The 19050-nt window shown below is 36.3% G+C and overlaps 1 protein-coding gene across 1 annotated transcript; it reads right to left on the reverse strand.

Moving 5' to 3' along the window:
* Positions 1 to 4497: 4497 nt before the first annotated feature.
* On the reverse strand, positions 4498 to 13671 carry LOC144702778 (dyggve-melchior-clausen syndrome protein). Its single transcript, XM_078574819.1, has 18 exons — positions 13250 to 13671; positions 11448 to 11681; positions 11128 to 11191; positions 10912 to 11041; positions 10317 to 10461; positions 9681 to 9911; positions 9503 to 9587; positions 8218 to 8320; positions 7948 to 8073; positions 7759 to 7872; positions 7045 to 7163; positions 6878 to 6965; positions 6708 to 6800; positions 6532 to 6621; positions 6342 to 6461; positions 6170 to 6261; positions 5749 to 5814; positions 4498 to 4680 (listed from the first exon to the last, which is right to left on the reverse strand). Exons 1-17 carry the CDS (start codon positions 13434 to 13436, stop codon positions 5751 to 5753), a joined length of 2085 nt encoding a protein of 694 aa, XP_078430945.1. The 5' UTR covers positions 13437 to 13671; the 3' UTR covers positions 4498 to 4680; positions 5749 to 5750.
* Positions 13672 to 19050: the final 5379 nt, after the last annotated feature.

Raw genomic sequence — 19050 nt, forward strand, 5'->3', positions numbered from 1 at the left:
AATACAGACTCAACGATAAATAATCGGTATGTACCAAAAAGAATTCAGAACCTTAACTTTAGCTGGGAAGAAATGAATGCCGTAATACAGTGGTATATCGCAAAGGGGAAGTTTTGGTTTAGCATAACAATTGGACAGGACTTGGTTATCTGGGAACCCTTCCAAACATCCAGATTTGAGACCAAAATATAATGGTTAAGGATCTGCTAAATCAGCAATGGGATCAATATCCTAGGCAAGATGGAGTTGACGACACCACAAAAGCACAAGTTAGGAAGCAAAATATTCATCTTTCCAATCATCTTGACCAACCCATATGGACACTAACTTCCCATGGGAATTTCACTACTAAACCTGCCTGGGAAAATTTTTGGGTTAAACGTCCAAAAAATCCATTTTTTCTGCCATTTGGAAAATGAGAATTCCTATTAAGATACAATTTTTCTTATCACATTTGCTTAAAAATATTTTACCACTGGATAGGAATATAAAAGATATTATAATGAAAATTTCTTTTAAATGTGTCTGTTGTCTTAAAATTCTTTCATCATGGAGCAATTATTCCTTCATGGCGAATGGGCAACACCTTCATGGAACTAGTTCCTTGATAAATGGGATATACCTTGCAGGTACAATTTCTCACTTATTGAATGGTTAAAATTCATTCTAAAGACAAAGTCGAAAGAAACCAAAGCATTCTGCCTAAAAAAATTTCATGTGTGTTCATGCTCCGGGAAATCCGAAGACATAGAAATACAAGGAAGTGGGTAGGTATGAATGTCAATGAAAAATTTATTGCTCATGCTGTAACTAACATGATCAAACTGGCAGAACATACTATCACTCCTACAAAAATAGTGTCTCGCAGTGAATGGACAGGACTCTGTAATTGGAACTTTAAGATTTGGGCATACATTGTATGTTTACACCTTCAAATTTCAAAATGAATACAGATGGAACTTCCAAAGGCAATCCAGCATTATCATCAGGAGGGGGCATACTTGGAGATCAATAGGAAAGTTTAATTTTGCGTCAAAAAATATAGATGACTTTTTTCCTTTCATTTTTTTCTCTTTTTTGCTTAACAATGAGTTTCCTCAAATGAAATTTATGTAATATTTGTATTTTTATAATTAAATGAGGATAAGGATAATATTTTTATAATTAAATATATGTAATATTTTGTCATATGTTTGGATTCATACAGATATAATGTTCCATGTTATGACCATTCCATAAAGGTTTTTGCTCATCTGATCAGTGATAGCATGCGTTCACAAAATACATTTACAAATCATTTTTTACCCTCTTGTGCACGAAATTGATTTAAATAATGCATGCTATCATATATTAATGTGAATTTAATTATTCATGTGTGAACATGTTGTTTCTTATCTCATATTTAGATTTTTTTTCATTTTTATTTATCCTGAAATTTATTTATTCATGATAATATTTCTAAATTTTCGGATTCATTTGGATTTGTACAGACTTTATTTGGTAAAAAAAGCCCACAAATCTGGAGACTTTTAAGTCAGAGTATTAACTATAAAAGGTTGTTCCCTTCATATCAGGATTTGTGGGCTTATTCAGGTTTGTATTGGGTTGCCAGTGCAGGACTAGAAAGTCATGGGTTCAGGGTGGATCAATAGTACCCACTGAGTCAACAGACTCCAGGCTTGGAGCAGGTAAATGGGGCTTCTAGCACAGGCTGATAAATGGGATTAATTTGCTGAAGTGTCCTGGTTGACTAAGAAACACTAAGTCAACCCAGGTGTACCTTATATCCTCGCTATGCAGTATGTGCTGATTAGGCCACATCATCCCACAAACTCAAGGACAAGAAATGTTTGCCTTCCAAATTCTACTACACTTAGAAGTAAGAGAAAATCAAACTTGAATCTACTTCTCTGCCAAACAGTGAGAAGGTCAGATCAAATATTGATCCATCAATTTTTCAACGCTATCTTGGTAAATTTTGATTTCGTACTCATCATCAATTTTGTAACACAGTTTAGATTAAAATTAGAGTAGCATATAATATTCAATGTTTGTCTTAATCCCAATTAAAACACCTTCAATTTCTCATTTTGTTGAATTTTTATTCTTTATAGTTTATTGAACTTAGATTCTGCTGTTTCAAGCTTCGTCCCACTTAAAACACCTTCAATTTCTCATTTTATTGAATTTTTATTCTTTATGATTTATTGAACTTTCAATCTAGAACCATAGATTTTTTTCTTGTTACTCATGCAGATACCTTGTAACTTGCTATCTTTGACCTTGTTTATTGTAATCTAAAAATTAAATTAATATGTATGTAGTATAACATGATATATGAATTATATAACTCTATAAAGCATTGCCACCACAAATAGTTTTACGTATGAATTATATTTGTTCCTATACAACTTATCTGCACCAGATCTATGTAATATACAGAACTTTTTAAAATATAATAATACATTAATGTCCATTATACACAACATATCTACTATACCCAATGATATCTAAATATTGCACCTACATATTTGACTTACTATATACCATACTATATTTTCAAACACATTTTTTATAGTTTTATTTGTACTTTCTTTTGGTTATATAAATAGCATTTACTAACAAATTCATAGAATAACTAAAATAATGAGATGAAATTACATTGGGGTTGAGATGCTTGAGACAGTTTCATCTTAAACTATATTTATAAAAATTAAGCATCAGCTAAAGTTATAAGAGAAACTTTTCAACAGAGTAAAAGGGGAAGTATCTCAAAATAGGAAAGTAAGTTTTGAGGAAGTGTATAAAATAGTCTTTCGCGGATTACAAAATCTGTTAACTATTTTAAAATGAATCATTTTATAACATTGGAACAGGGAACGGAAATCCAACTTCCAAAAAAAAAGGATTAATAATCGGCGTAAGATCCAATAATGTTGTTGGAGCCCTTTAAAGATCTCAAAAAACACAAAATAATAGATGTTAAAAATCTCATTTCACGTTTGGTGACACAAATTACTTCAAAAAGAAAGACAAGTATCCATTATTAACCCTCGGGATCGTCAGCCCCGATACCGGTATCTGATTACGGTATCGGGACGGATGCTGTACTGGTTACCGAAAATCAAATTTTCGGTATACATTTTTTCTGATATCCGGATATCGGTTGCTTCAGTACTGATATCCGATATCGATATCCGTCTCAATGTCGGCATCCGCCTCCATTTCTCGGAGAGGATGACGATATCGAATTTCAATATCCAACTTACAAGGGTTGTCTAAAAATATAATTTAATCGTCATAGCGCAACAGTTTGGAGAGGATACACGTGGGCCAGCGATATAGCAGAGAGCTTTTTAAATTACAAACTAGCTCTTTAATATATACAGCTCAAATTTTTTTCTCCCATATGGGATAACAGGATTCGGAGTTCAACATTAAACTCCGCATCCTATTGTCCCATATGGAAGAAAACAGAAATTTTGAGCTGGGACGAGATAGTAACATATTAAATATATATACTTATTATGTATTAAATGAGGTAATAATATATTAATTATCTATTAAAATGTTATTAAATCATTTAATACCTCGTTTAATATATACAGCTCAAAATTTTTGTTTTCTTCCATATGGGACAATAGGATTCGGAGTTTAATGTTAAACTCTGAATCATGTTATCCCATATGGAAGAAAACAAAAGAAAGGTATATATTAAACGAGGTAGAATATATATCAAAAACATGTGTCGTTGTTAACATAAATCATCTAAATTGATGTTCAATACTCATTTATTCTGTAGATACTCGGTATCGATATCCAGATACCAGTTCCGATATCCAGATATCGAAATCCGATATCCGGTATCCGATATCCATCTTGTCCTTACCCATTTGATATCCGTTTCTGATATCTGTTTTCACCTATCGGACAGATATCGTCCGATATCCGATATCAGACACCGTCCCCTTTTTTTCTGGATATCAGATATCGAATGTACAATATCAGATATCGGACCGATATTGGACGAACAATCCCTAATTAACTCATTTGATATCTATTTAACCTCAAAAAGTCACAAAGAAATGCATAATAATCCATTTAGAACATTATTCTTTAATAGTTTCAGTAATTATTTATTCCAAACTTCAACTTTTTGGACTTGCTACTTATACTTACGGCAATGCAACACATTCATATTTATGCGTACAAAACGGTAAGAAATATAATCTACACAAAGCTCATTGATTTCAATCTGTAACCACAGAAGAATTAAGAAATACTCAAAATTAAGGACTGATTAAGATCAGTGCTCTTATTATTTAAAGAAAAATCGTTAACTGTATTTGTTTATCTTAGCCCTTGGGAATATCACACTGAAACATAAAAGATATTTTAGATGTTTAACTATTTCAAAAAACATAAATATCAGATCAGGGTTTTTATCCCCAAGTGATGTATTTATTTAGATTTCATGAAAGCAAGATACCAGACACATTACTCCGAAAATTCCAAGTGTTTTCAATTGAATATTTTATTATAACTTCCAATGGACATTTCTAACCCCGTCTACAATGCTGAGCTTATCGTTCGAATCATACCTCTGTTGTGTTTTTACAACCCCTATTGGCGCAATCATCTTCAGATGATGTTCTTCGTTGCAAATTTTCTCCTAGCCCCCTTCAAGTAAGATCATCATTCGCATTCATCAAAGCGTTTAGAATCACACCACAATAACTTTGGTAAAGAACTGTCTTAATAATTCCATCAAGTAATCATTTGAAAAAGTTTCAACACATTATATATACGGTCACAGGATCAGTTTGTATTATAGAACCTCTATTCGTTCAAAGATTGTAAACCGAAAGTGATAAATTAATAGGTTTTAGCTAAATAAAATTGATAAATTGCCTCATGGTCGATAATAGACAGAAACCTATCATGGTCATCCAAAGGCTGATGATAAACATACCCTACAATCTTATTTGGCATGTTTTTATTTATGATGGATTCATTCCTTATTTAAAGCTAGATGAATAATAATTATGATGGACAAAAAGAGTGTTAACATCAATATCAATTAAAAAACAATAAAGTTGGAAATGTACACAAGCAAAGTTTAAGTCTCATCTCGAGGCCCAAAGCAGCTGTTGCCACAGAGAAAAATTAAATTTAATAGGGAATAAGTAGAAACTAATGACATCTTTAATGACATAAAATGAGCCACTAGATAGAACGAAATAAACATATATTCATCATTATCCTAGCTATTGTTTCTTCTTGGTCCTCTTCCATCTTGATGATCACTCTATTATCTCCGAGTGGAAACAATGATAAATTTCTGACCTCCCAAACCTCCATTTAATAAAAATACTTGAAGTTCAAAATTTTTGTACCAGAAGGTGAGGTTCCTAGAATTTTGAATAATAAATATAAACCTCCTAAAAATCAAGACATATGTAATCAGAGAGTAGTTTGATGCTGGCACGATAAACACCAAATATAAAAGAAAACTTCCGAATAGCACAAATATTTGACAACGAAGAGTTAACAATTTTGGAGAAATATGAATTGTTTACGAAGAATATAAGAGTTTGTTATTTTCATACTTTATTAGGGTCTTGAATGTAATTTTTTAGTGATCCATCTGCCTAAACAAGGCAGATGGAACGCAATGAATGTGAGACTTTTCAGAGAAAAACTGACATGATGATTAAACGGAAAATAAATAAGTACATAAATCACCACCTCTATTGATTGGCCTCGCCATCCGTTACAAATAGTTTAATAGCATTTGGGTTGAACGTCAGTCCACTATAAAAAAGCAAAGAAACCGTTTGTTAGTATGAACCCTAGATCATAGCATACAAGAAAAAATGAAAGGGAAAATGGTATGTTTCATATAATCGTGTTTCGTGCAATTATGTCAAGTGAATAAAGATAATCGTGTTTTATCATAGTGTAGTCAAGGACGGAGATCTTAATTTCAAAGTCTTAGAAGATGAATGCGGAAAAATCTGGGCCAATAAATTACCCCAGAAAAAAACATGAAATAACTACAATTCAGGTAAAAACCAAATTTATTGGCTGAGGGTGAGAGCGAAAAGACTGCGTAAACCTTTTACACTAAATAAAATAGAAAAAGGGTATTTTGGGAAAACGAATTTACCTGGTAGAAAGCACCAGCTGCCATATGTAAGGAATAAAAAACTCTTCATGATGGCCTTCTTGCTCGTAAGTGAACTTGAGCTGATTAAACATCTGTGGAAAAAACTCCTCAGAATCAGAATTCGTTCAAAAAAATTTCATATAATAATATTACTAATTCAATATTAATCTACCTTCATTCCCTCGCCATGCCAGAATCGGCAGTTGGTGATAATAACCTGCAGGACCTTGTCCACAGACCATTCACCCTCTATTAACCGGGTATCCATACGGCTATTAAAGAAATCTAGCACCTGAAAAAATTAATTATTAATGAGCTTCAAGAATAACTCAATTCAAGAGTTTATATGTAGGATTTCCCACAGTGTAAATATTTTCGAGCAACTCGTTGAAACGTGAATGATTCCTGAAAGGCTGAAACACCTCTTGCCTGTGCATTACTGCGTACACAACCTAAGCAATGCAGATTATTATTCAGATGATTAAAAAATAACGAGAAAATATAAGGAAGGGCCAGTTTTATGCAATGGAAAGCGGACCTCAGGATTACGCGGCAAGGCATAGATCAATATTGCATTCAGAATTTCCAGTACTATTCTTAAGAAGTCTGTATAAATCTGAAGCTCTGCAGACTGTATTATTCAGGTAATTAAAAAATACTTAATTACAAAATAATGAGTAAAAATAAAAGTAATGAACAGAAAGTTACCACATCATCATGGTTTGGAGCGCCCTCCATTTGTTCCCCTTCTGACTCAAGGACTTTTCCCTGTTTAATTTCAACCAATTTCGTGTACCTGATTGTTGGAGAGCTTTTAGAAGAAAATTAATAACAATAAAATTTCATACTTTTGGATATGATGCATTTTGACTTACTTGCGACCGAGCTTGTCAACTAGGCTTATTAGACTCTGGGAGGCAAAGCCACTTAACCTGTGGACATGAGGAGCCATGTTCGCCAAAGTCGCGAGACAGTTTGTATGCAGGTAAACATCCTGAAATTTTACGCATTATATTAGTAGAGTTTATCGTAATTTCACTTTCTTAGGGTTCCTATCCCTATTATGAAAGAAGTAGGGGAGTATTTAATTCCCTATCCCTATTCTGTTAGAAGTAGGGGGTTCATTGTAAGTTTCCATCCTTTGGGTTTCCATCCCAATTATGAAGTAGAGATTTATTATAATTTTCTTCTATGAAGGTTCCTGTCCCTTTTAAGATTAGGAACACCTAATGTGAATTGAGCTTAGTTTATCTAACCAGATTCTTCTCTCTTTCTCTTATCAATCATAAACCCAACTAATTAAATTAGAGATCCTGTGTCTTTGATTGTGTAAATGATAAAGGCTTTTAAGAAAACAATATATATAGATGCATAAACTTGAAGATATAAGTTTAATGGAAGACGAGATTGCTATCCCAATATTAGGAAATATAATATTCTTGAAGACAATGAAATGATGAATTATCATCCTTGAAAAGTATGGCCGCTTAATAACTTCAAACATATAATCAAATATTTTTTATCATATTTTTTTAATAAAAACAAGTGTACCGTAGAAATTGCAAAAATGATGAAAAGGACGTACATACCCGAACTTTTGACATATTATACTTGACAGTCCTGATTAGAATAATAACCATAAGGGAACCAAGCGAAGTGTTATGTAGAAGACGCTCCCGGTACCACGGAACACTTGGCAATAGCTGAAAGTAAAATTCTTTGACTTTATGGGACGATCGTAAAAAACTTGTATGTTTGATAATTTTGGAGACTATTACCAGCTTGTGTATACTGGCATTGAAAGACGAATCTTGGCTTAGAACAAGGAGAATGATCAAGAGCATGTATATTTGATTTGATGTCCGCCTTGATGCATTATACAGGGTTTCCAGAATTGGCATCAACTGGGCCACAAATTAATCACAACTTTAGGACTTGAAAATGTAATGATAGAGAAATATAAAAAGCATCCAAATATAAGAAAAAAACTGAAAGTACAAGAATAAGTACATCTACTAACAAAATTAAACCTTAGAAGCTGTGCATACCAGAGTATCAAGATCGGTTCGCACAAAAACATATTCTAAGAAGTTTGAGTTCCCATATATTAAGGAATAAAGCAGTAGAACAGAGCTCTCCTCCGACAAGCACCTGCAGATTTGAAGATAATAAGGATTTCAAAAGAAGAAAATACAAAAGGAAAATCACAGAAAGGAGAACATAAAAAATATTGAAGAGTCTAAAGCTTGGAAAGACAAAATAACAACCTATAAAGGGATCTACTTCATAAAGCCAACGAGAATTGGCATTGTGTTTAGTTTAGGCTTGATGTTTTTATGTATCGTTTCTTCAAGAAAGATTTTCAAATGAAAGAAGCAAATCAACTGATCACGAGCATTTCAAATTGTGAACATAATTTTCGTTCAACCTATAATAAACAAAAAAATATGATAGTGCTCTATATTCTTGGTATGAGATTTTGGATTTTGGAACGCAGGAGAAGAGAGAGAGAGAGAGAGAAAAGTAGACGCAGCGCGACGGAGGGAGTCTACCGCCCTGGGAGATAAAAGAATAACCCTAGAAAATCAATAGAGTATATCATGTCTTACTTCACTCTATCTGACTTTAATAGACATTTACAGAAAAAATGATCAATACATAGAATATGAGTACAGGATTGCTGAGTTTCATTACAGAGTAGCTACAATAAGCTTCAAAGTATGACGAGAAAGCAAGAATTTCACCTACAAAGTTATCAAAGCAGTTTATACCAATAAGGAATGTAGCATATCCAAATTAGTAAATATTTGACGGCATTATCTCACACGTCTCTTTCAGAGGGTCCACAATAAAAAACATGTTCAAGCACTTCTACAAAAAGAGAACACTTCCTCGCATGTAAGGACACACGTCTATAGATCTGCTTTTCGCCTCTATGATTTTATAAGAGAGACGATAAATTTGGCCTGAAACAATTACAGAAACAAGATGCCTATATCTTTTTACGCTGAATGTAAATCACAGAGCTACCTTAGCTAATTACAGAAACAAGATCATTTTACGGTGGTGTATCTTTTTACAGTTATTTTGATTCATATACCAAGTCTCTTCAAAGAATCCACCGCGATCTCACATAAAACGGCCCACGTCTGTAGATCTTCTTTCGACCTCCATAATTTTCCTCCAGACCTTATAAATATCTCAGAGTTTTCCAACGTAACTAGTACTTGTTTACGCTGTATTTTGATTCACATTCTTTGACTCTTAACGAATCTACAGTGAAGGCCCTATGACACAGAAATTTGTGAAAGAAAAAAAAGGGCCAGTACTTACGTTCCAAGTGCATCAAATAATGAAGCAAACGGCAATCTCACCAGTGGCCCCGCCGGGGCATTCCCTTCAATATCTACACGATCTACTGCAACGAAATATTAGAGACAAAAAATCAGAGAGAACAAAGAATTCATCGTCAAAAAAAAAGATAGGTAGATTAAAGTGAAGATGATCTTACGTTCAACATCTCTAGCATTTTCCACTGCCTTGCAATAGGGATTGATAGAGTAGTGAGAAACATCATTGGAAGGAAGATTCTCAGAAGATTCTCCTACTACAGTGCATTGTCGGTAGTGTACTAGGACAAGGAGTACGAGCAGACTATTTTGAGCCAAAAGACTCTTTGATCCATCAGCGCTTGCATTGAGAAGGTAGTTGAAAGTGTAGTAAGGTAATAAGACAAAATTCGCTGCCAACATTAAAAATTGATCAAATTTCTCACAAGTGAATTACAAACAATGCATATTGAACCAAGGCATGAAGTACAGATCAAGGGAAATATGTAGCAGTTAAGAGATTAGAAAGATATTGATATATAATTCTTTTAATGGATTTATCTATATCATAAAGACATTAATGAGAGTGCAGGACAACAGACACTAAAACTTGATCAAAAATCTCATGTGCGGATTATGAACAATGGATATTGGAGAAAGGCATGAAGTACAAAGGAAATAACAGATGAAGTCGAACATGTGGCAGTTATGACAATAGAAAGATATAGGTATTTAAATATTTTAATGGAATTATCTATATTATAAAGATATTAATGAGAGTGCAGAAAAAACTGAAGCTGATATCTTATAATTCAAACCTGCAGCTGAACTAATTCTCTGCAGAACACCACGTTGCATTTCTCGGATCGAAGTGGAAAAGCCAGGGCCACTGAACGAGATATGAGGCCGTGTAATATAGTTGGTAAGTAATTTATGTACAACAGAAGAGATAACAGCACTACCCTGCATTAAACAAAAATTTTGAGGATCAGATGTGACTTCCATTATGCTGTTAGCTCAAAAACTTGCCAGTAGAATTTGCCAACGATGAAGAATTTGTCCTCTAAAAGGGACGATGCCAAGGACCACTTGTCATCATCCTCATCCGCAGCAATTAGAAGATGAGATCACCATCATCATCTAAACCACAGACAAATAATGAGGATAATGATGATTTGCAATTGCCCCTCAATCTGAAAGATTAAAAATAAAGAAAGCGGCAAAAAAATGATGACAGATTGTAATCATGATCCATCAAAAATTTGCAAATGTAGGACAATAACGATGGACTCATCATTCTCATTGTTGTCTCTAAGAAAATGAGTGATGAGGATCATGACAAGAATCGTCATCACCCTCTCATCCTTATACATATTACCTGCCAACCCTACTTGCAGGAAAAGAGTTCAGCACCTGATTCATGGCTGCATCAATAAATGGATGAGCATCACCTGGTTCTGGCAAAGGTCCAGAACGTAGCTGAGTTGATAAAGCCACGAGCATGAAGTTCAAAATTTCGAAGTGCACCATATATGACTGAGGACTTAAACGAAAGATGAAATGAGGTCAGAGATCTAAAAATTTGCAACAAATAAGGATCACTAAAGTAGGAATCATCAGAAAACGTACCTTACTTCAGACTTTCCAATAAAAAAAAGAATTTCGGACATAACAAAATGAGAAACGCTTGTATCTACAATAAAACGAGGCAAAACGTGAGCGAAATTCTTCTCAGCACATAATTGTTCATATTTTGATGGAAATTTGTGAAGGATAGAACTCACTGTGTAAAGCACAAGAATCTCAACATAAAAAACAGATGCTAGCGCAAAAATGTAAAACAAGAAGCGCATCCACTAGTCAAGTGAAACTAAGTCGTACACAAATGTAAATCATCATATTAGTCAAAGTAAAATAATTTAGATGAAGGAATAAAGGAAATTGCCAACCTTCTGAAAGATCTTCTGGTCTCATCTCACTTTCGTCAATTTCAAGGTACAGATCTTCAAATTTATGAATCTTGGAATTTTCAATGAAGTGCTTAAGAAATGTTGATGAGATATACGCAGCATTAACGGCCTTCAATGTTGAAGATGTATTTAAATTTGCTTGACACTCTCGTAGGCTCCATGCCAAATGAAGTAAGATCTTGGCAAGATGTCTTGTCTGATGATTATTTTTGCCTGCAAGAGAGACTCAAATCCTTTACTTGACTTAAATGGATGTTCCCGTACAACTGAAATATTTGATCATATTTTTTTTGAAAGAACTATTTGATCATTATTCATTTCAACAATAATGAAAAACAGATCATTTTTTACGCTTACTATATTTTTCCCATTTTATCACAGAATTTTTTGATGTAAATGCTGAAACCTGAATGATGAGCACATCCAAGATTAACATTTTTACCAGAAAGTTCTTAAAATAAAATAAGTGTCCAACACATCACATGCCGGACTGATCCCAAGTAAAGCAAATCTATAAGGTGGTAAATTTTACAGCCAATACATGAGCAGTAGCAAACAGATATTTTTAAACTACTTCTCTTTGCCCCTCCAGAAAGAACCCATTTTCTGGATGACCAGTCGGAACAAAGATGACAATCGACCCCAGAGTCCTATGGCTAATTCTTCCAGATATTGGTATTATAGAAAACAGAAAATGAAAAACCACGAGATGTCAAGGTCTAGAGTCATCTGCAGCAATTATCATTCAATATTTCAGGCTCCGCACTAACATTTGACCCTCGAAGACAATAAATCAAAATCCTATCAATACAGAACTGAAAACAAGGATACCCACAAAGGAATCAGTCTTCGTTTTGTATCAGCTTACGCGAAATCTGTCAGCGTGAAGGCTAATCCCTAAGTTTCTTCAGAAGACAAGCTTGATTGGGATCTATTTTCAATAGTTCTGAGATTACCTTAATCTTAAAGACAGCAGAAAATTAAACAAGAAAATTCAAAAAAAATGCCGGACATAGCAGAGTTCTGGAAAGAAATATGTTATTTTGGCTAGAATATTTGCATAGAACTGCGGTGTAAAGAGACTCAGCAGCAGAAAGTTTTATCTGATGCTTGTCGAGAGAGTGCGATTCAAATATTCATCTGGTTTCCACAGGTAAATTACAGGAAATTAATCCCTCACCATTTTGTAAACATAAAGGAAAGATTAAGAAGATAAAAGATATGCATTTAGAGGAAAGTATATGCAGCTCTCCTCGATAACCTCAGTCCTAAAACTGAAATGTGCCCAACTGTCTATGTTGTACTTCTATCAATGAGAAATGTCCTAAAGTGGTGTTTTTCTACCCTTACGTTCTCGCCACCTCTCTACCAAAGAAATATTACGATCAAAATAATGCATTAAGATCAAACAGAAAAATATGATCAAATAGCTCATAGAAGACACAGAAAACGAAAGTAGAGCGAGATTATACGCAGGGCATTCGATGGATTCGCGATGGGAGACTAAAAGCCAGATATCAAACACATTTTCAGACACAGAAAACGATCAAAGTGACACTCTAAGACCAAACCAACAGGCCGCGGACCAGAAATGAGAAGGATCCTCTAATTTCGTTCACTCAGCATTCCAGCAGCGAATGAGAGACCAAAAAGGCTAAATTAAAGCGAACGAAGGGTGGAACAACACCTAAACCAACTCACAATTAAAGTTTCAGCTTCCTATTTCATCAGTGAACTGAAACGACAGAACGCAGAGCAAGTCAAAGGAAAGAGTAACAAACCAAACGCCAAGCAAGCGCTATGAACCCTGTCTTGCGACCACTGAACGGTGAGCGGCACCTCAAGAAGACTCTGCCAAATGCTCGATGTGACCGGATAAGATTTCTCTCCGACGAGCGCGCCAATCAAGAACTCGGCGCTCTCTCGCGATTGCGAACCGCCCTGAGATGTCGACGGCGCTCCTCCCATCGCTTCTCCGCCCCCTAATCCGCCTCAAATCATAGCGAAATCGCAGCGCCAGCCCCAAATCCGGCTCAAATCATACCAAAATGAAGATCCAGATCTGGCCAGATCGCAGCGCTAAGCCTTCTAGCTTGAAATCTGCATCCAGCGAAGAATTTCCACGAAGAAGACGACCAGATCTTGAGCAGAGAGCTCTCAGAAGAGAACAATGGCGATGGCGAGAAACAGAGAGAGAGAGAGAGAGAGAGAGAGAGGGGATGGAGAAGAAGACTCCGGTTTCAATAGCTGCATGGCACGTGGCTAAAATGCTGACGTGGCGTTCTTCAAAACTAAACACGTTTCTCTTTTTACTTAGAGCGCGGAGGTCAACTCTTTGACTACGACTGTAGTGGGCTCTGCACGATCTCAGCCGTTGGATGAAGATCTGATGGACCAGCCTTGACGATGAATCTGGGAAGAACACACTGTGGGTCATGTCCCGTCCAGTCCCGTCCCAAATACTTGGCCGCTTTTTACCTAGATAGCGGCGGTCAACTGTTTGACTAAGACTGTAGTGGGTTCTGCACGATTCTCAGCCGTTGGATGAAGATCTGATGGACCAGCCTTCGGGACCAATCTGGGACGTACACACTATGGGTCACGTCCCGTCCCGTCCCGTCCCAAATACTTGGCCGCTTTTTGCCTAGATAGCTGCGGTCAACTGTTTGACTAAGACTGTAGTGGGTTCTGCACGATCTCAGCCGTTGGATGAAGATCTGATGGACCAGCCTTCGGGACCAATCTGGGACGTACACACTATGGGTCACGTCCCGTCCCGTCCCGTCCCAAATACTTGGCCGCTTTTTGCCTAGATAGCTGCGGTCAACTGTTTGACTAAGACTGTAGTGGGTTCTGCACGATCTCAGCCGTTGGATGAAGATCTGATGGACCAGCCTTCGGGACCAATCTGGGACGTACACACTGTGGGTCACGTCCCGTCCCGTCCCGAATACTTAGCCGCTTATCGAGACGAGATAGCTAGGATTGCATTGTGTCCTTCCTAGGTAGGGTTGTTGGATGGATGATAGATAATGATTTTGCACGGACTGGACATGACTGAACTGATGCCCGTTCAGTCATCTATTCATGGGATTCTTTTCATCGTGACCATCCTTCGTCTAAACTAGTCATAGTCACCATTCCTTCATCAATGATGTTCTGTCATTCATCCGAGACAAAGTACGGAACTGAATACTGTGTATGGATGATGAAAGAGACTGAATAGACGGAATCCGCTTAACTACCCAGGCACCCGTCTCTCAAACTTTCTTGCTATCTTTCCTTCTCTCTCTCCCCCTCTCTACTAAGGGGGAGCTAGTCTGCCACAGATTTACTCTAGGGGAAATCCTAGATATGTAGACTCGGATCACATACATTGAGCCTATCATGTAACAAGAACATGCACCATGGGTGGTGAGGTCCCTCCCTGATCTTTAAAGCCAATGCACAGATAATGTTTGTGCTCGCTAGCACGTACGTGTAAGATCAGGGGGAGCTCAGGCATGGGTTGTCATTGCTTGTGTACAGCCCGTGGGTGCTACCCATGGGGGGGGGTGGTGCCAGACCTTGCAAATGCAAAGCGCACGCGCGCTGCAGCGCATGTGGCCATGGAGCGTGAAAGCACAAAGATGGATGTATAGATCCGGATCATTCCGGATGTGGACGAAGGACGGGACGGGACAAATTTCGTCCCGTCCTACGTCCTATGTTAGCTCTGGGACGAAGGACGGAATGGTTTTTCGTCCGCCGACAAAAAAACCGTCCCGTCCAATAATCTCGGGACGGTTTTTCGTCCTGTCCAGTCCTACTGGGACAAATTTTCTTCCTGAAATTCGTCCCGGGCGGAAAAAACCCATTTTATATTTTTAATATATTAATATTGATTTTTCTAAGTATTTTAATGGATATATGGAGGAGAGAGAATGAAAATGGACATATATACAATTAATTCTGAGCGGCGTCAGTTTGCACGTGCAAAAAATTACAAGGACCTTAATGCAAATTGTCATAGCGAGGCCACATGGCGAGATGTCAACCGTCGGATGTGAATCCGGCGGGTTTTCGTCCACATCCGTCCGTCCATCGTCCTAGACCTCCAGACGGGCGGTTTTTTCGTCCCACGGAATGAAAACCATCCCGTTCGGTGGTCCCCGGGATGAATGTTCGCCCCAAAATTTGTCCATATCCTCGTACAGGATGATTTTTTTCGTCTCGTCCGCGTCCCTAAACTATAGATGGATGCAAGACAAACGGTGTGTCCCCGCGGGTGGTACTTTAGTACACATGAGCTAAGGCTTGGAAGCTGATCACAACAGCCCCTACGAGGACCAAAGTAGATGAGGTGTCAGCATGGGTGTTGGAGGCACGTGGAGCATCGAGGCTGGGCTCCTAGCATAGGTTGATGTATGGGTGCCAGCATGTGGTACAACCAACCGACAAGTGCGACAAGGGGGCATGCTTCGAGAGGCAATGCACGTGGGCACACATGTGTAGCTTTGGACCCCAAGGTACTGGAGTGCTACTACTCAACGACGCAAGCTGCACCCCATCTCTCCATTCCTGTACAGACCTCGTGCCTGGTTAATACCTTCTGTGAACCCTAGAGGGTCCTTGGAGATAACGAGAGATTGAGAGGAGAATAGAGTAATGACTTAAGAGAATAAGGAGATGTACAAGGGGTATATATACCCTATGGAGAGAGAAACAGATAAGAGGGCTAATGGGCTTATAGAACAGGGCCCATTAGCCCATATAGGATATGTCTCACTAACACCTTCAGCTATTGATGTACCTTTACACGTGTCATAATAAAATGCTTTGATGCTCTAATACAGGCCAAGTCCAATCTCCTTCAAACCCCTAAGAAATATCAAGCATTCCCACGAGACTTCCATAGTATGAGAGAAGGTTGCTCAACACTCCTACCCAAGCATTGAGGCCGGCGTGCATTCAATCCGGGCATTGTTCTTAGCTGTGGATTTACGGCAGGACATAAGGCTTTAGCTATAGTTAATGTTGCTGCCCTGCACTAAAAGAATTTGGCATTGCCAAGTTATAAGTAATCACTACCCCCTATCAAGTTTCTGAATTTGAAGGTGTCTCGACCATTGTTGCCTCCTATATCAGTCAACACCGTTGTGTAATCTGGCAATGTTTTTTTCTCTCTCAATGTTTATAGCTATCACTACCCTCTACATGAAGAAGTTAGATTTTTCAATTATTTAGGTTCATAGCATGAGATTGTGATTGATTTTTTTACTAAGGGATTGTTTATGGTAGAGATTGGCAACTTATCCAATGGGAAAATTTGAATACATATAAATAGTGTGACAAAACAGTAGCTTGATTCTGAGACTAGCATTTATAGTGGGAAAGGTAACTTAGAATGAAGAGTTTTCATGCATTAAAATAGTTTCTGAAGTATGAATATCTTTTCCTTTCTCCCTGTCATGTGTGGCAATCAGTCAAAGACATCCTTATTTATGTTTTATCTTATCATCATAGTTGAAATCATCATCGTCATCGGTAACAAAAACATTTTCAATGATAGTTGTTTTGTCCACATCAAATACAGCTGTCATCCTCATCAATGACAGACCTTCTTGATGTTATCTATTGTCATCTAAATGATATCCATCATCGTTGTTGTTGACAAAATTTCATTATCATTAGATGAAATTTGTCATTTTTATCGTCAACAACTTTTGTAGTTGCCCTCATCATGTGAGTTTTCATCCTCATTAGTGACAGGCATCATTATCATTGTCGACAAAGAATTAACATCAATGACAGTTGTAGTTCTGGTCCACAAACATCACCATTCTCATCAACAACAATCATTGCCTTCATTGATAATACTTTGGACAATGATGTCCACCACATTCATAATAATAGACGTTATCATATTCGTTGATAAAAATTCATCACATATGACAACTGTTATCCTTGTCAATGATAGTCGTCCTTGTCAATGATTCTTATGACTATGTTGGCCATTATCATTGAAAAAAGGGTTATCCTTGTTGAATACAAATACTCACCGTTGATGATATTTGTTGTCATTGACAACGATTGTTGTTGTCCTCATATGCCACTTTAGTCAGCGTTGTCCACCGCCGTTAAAACTAGCAGGTTGTTGTAAAAAGTTCAAGCTTCTCCAAAGAAAAATACATATTGTAAACATGTTTATTTGAAGAACACTCTCTAGTGGACTAAACAGTCATTTTGTTTATTTGTGCTACCTTTTCAAGTTCAAAGTAGAGACAATTTTTGTAGCTTTATAGCTATGAGAAATTTGAACTTCTTATGTAATTTTGAGTATTTTTTTGCACACACATTTACATATTATTAGGTTATAGATGTATATATTTTAGGAGAAAGTTATATCAAAAATTTTAATCCATAATTTTTAAATTGAATGGTTGATGTCAGGGCATGGTAAAAAAAAATATTCAAATCCTAAATTCATAAATTTCAAAAGTCTGATTATATGAGTGCTAGTAGCGATTAAAAGTTTTTATATAACGTTAGCACACACGTCATCATGTTTACTATTACACCAAAAATTGAAAATGTGAAAAGTGCATATTTTTTACAAAATGCTCAAGCTGATAAATGACCTAAGATTTCAAAACTTCATGGTATGGTATACACATTATTGACACATGCATACAAGATTGATGAAATTCATCATAATTTAATACAAGTGAACATGGTAGATACACTCCATTATAAGTATAAAAGGAGATCGTATGATGTTTTTTTAGAAATCCAACCCAAGCAATGTTTGTACATGGTTGATATATTTTGTGTACGCATAATCCTTTTTTTTGTGGCCCTCCTACAAAGAATTAGGGTATGATCAAATGTGAAACCCTTATCGATTATACTAGCTAGGTCTAATGTATTGTGAAATTTTCAAGTAATCTATCTCTAATATTTTTACTGCTTTGACCAAATATTTCATTGCATCATCTTCCTTGAGTCAATATCCTCTTATGTCCAGGAAGAATAATCCCATCTCAACCACACAATCACCTTTGAGGATTTCTTGAAATGTTTGAGCTAATATAGTTTGAAACTCAGTCACGGACTTGTTGGTCATAGTTATAATAAAATTGTCCGTACATGAGCTAATAAAATTGTCTTACATGCTTGAAATACATATGAACATCAAGCCAATTGCACATTCCACATCTCATTCAATATTTGATGTGATGCTTATAATGAAATAAACAAAAACACATTATGAATAAGTTATCAATGATGAGTTCATAATCAAAGAATTCCTACCATTTAAATATAATGCATAATTAAATGATTATCAGTATGAAAAATAAAAATATTAAAAAACATTTCTGATCCCACACGCATGTTCAGTATGAAAAAAGAAAAATCTAGAAAAAACATTTCTGATCCCATGCACAGTTCAGTATGAATAATCTGCACCCATACTGAACATACAAGTGGGCATTGGTCAGTATGAATCCTTGAATGGCATTATATGTAACTATCTATCAAATGATTCACGTCGTAGATATGTTAGTGGTCCTTAGATTTGTGACATCAAATATATCATGTG

Source organism: Wolffia australiana, chromosome 4, assembly GCF_029677425.1.
Source record: "Wolffia australiana isolate 7733 chromosome 4, ASM2967742v1".
NCBI lineage: Eukaryota > Viridiplantae > Streptophyta > Magnoliopsida > Alismatales > Araceae > Wolffia > Wolffia australiana.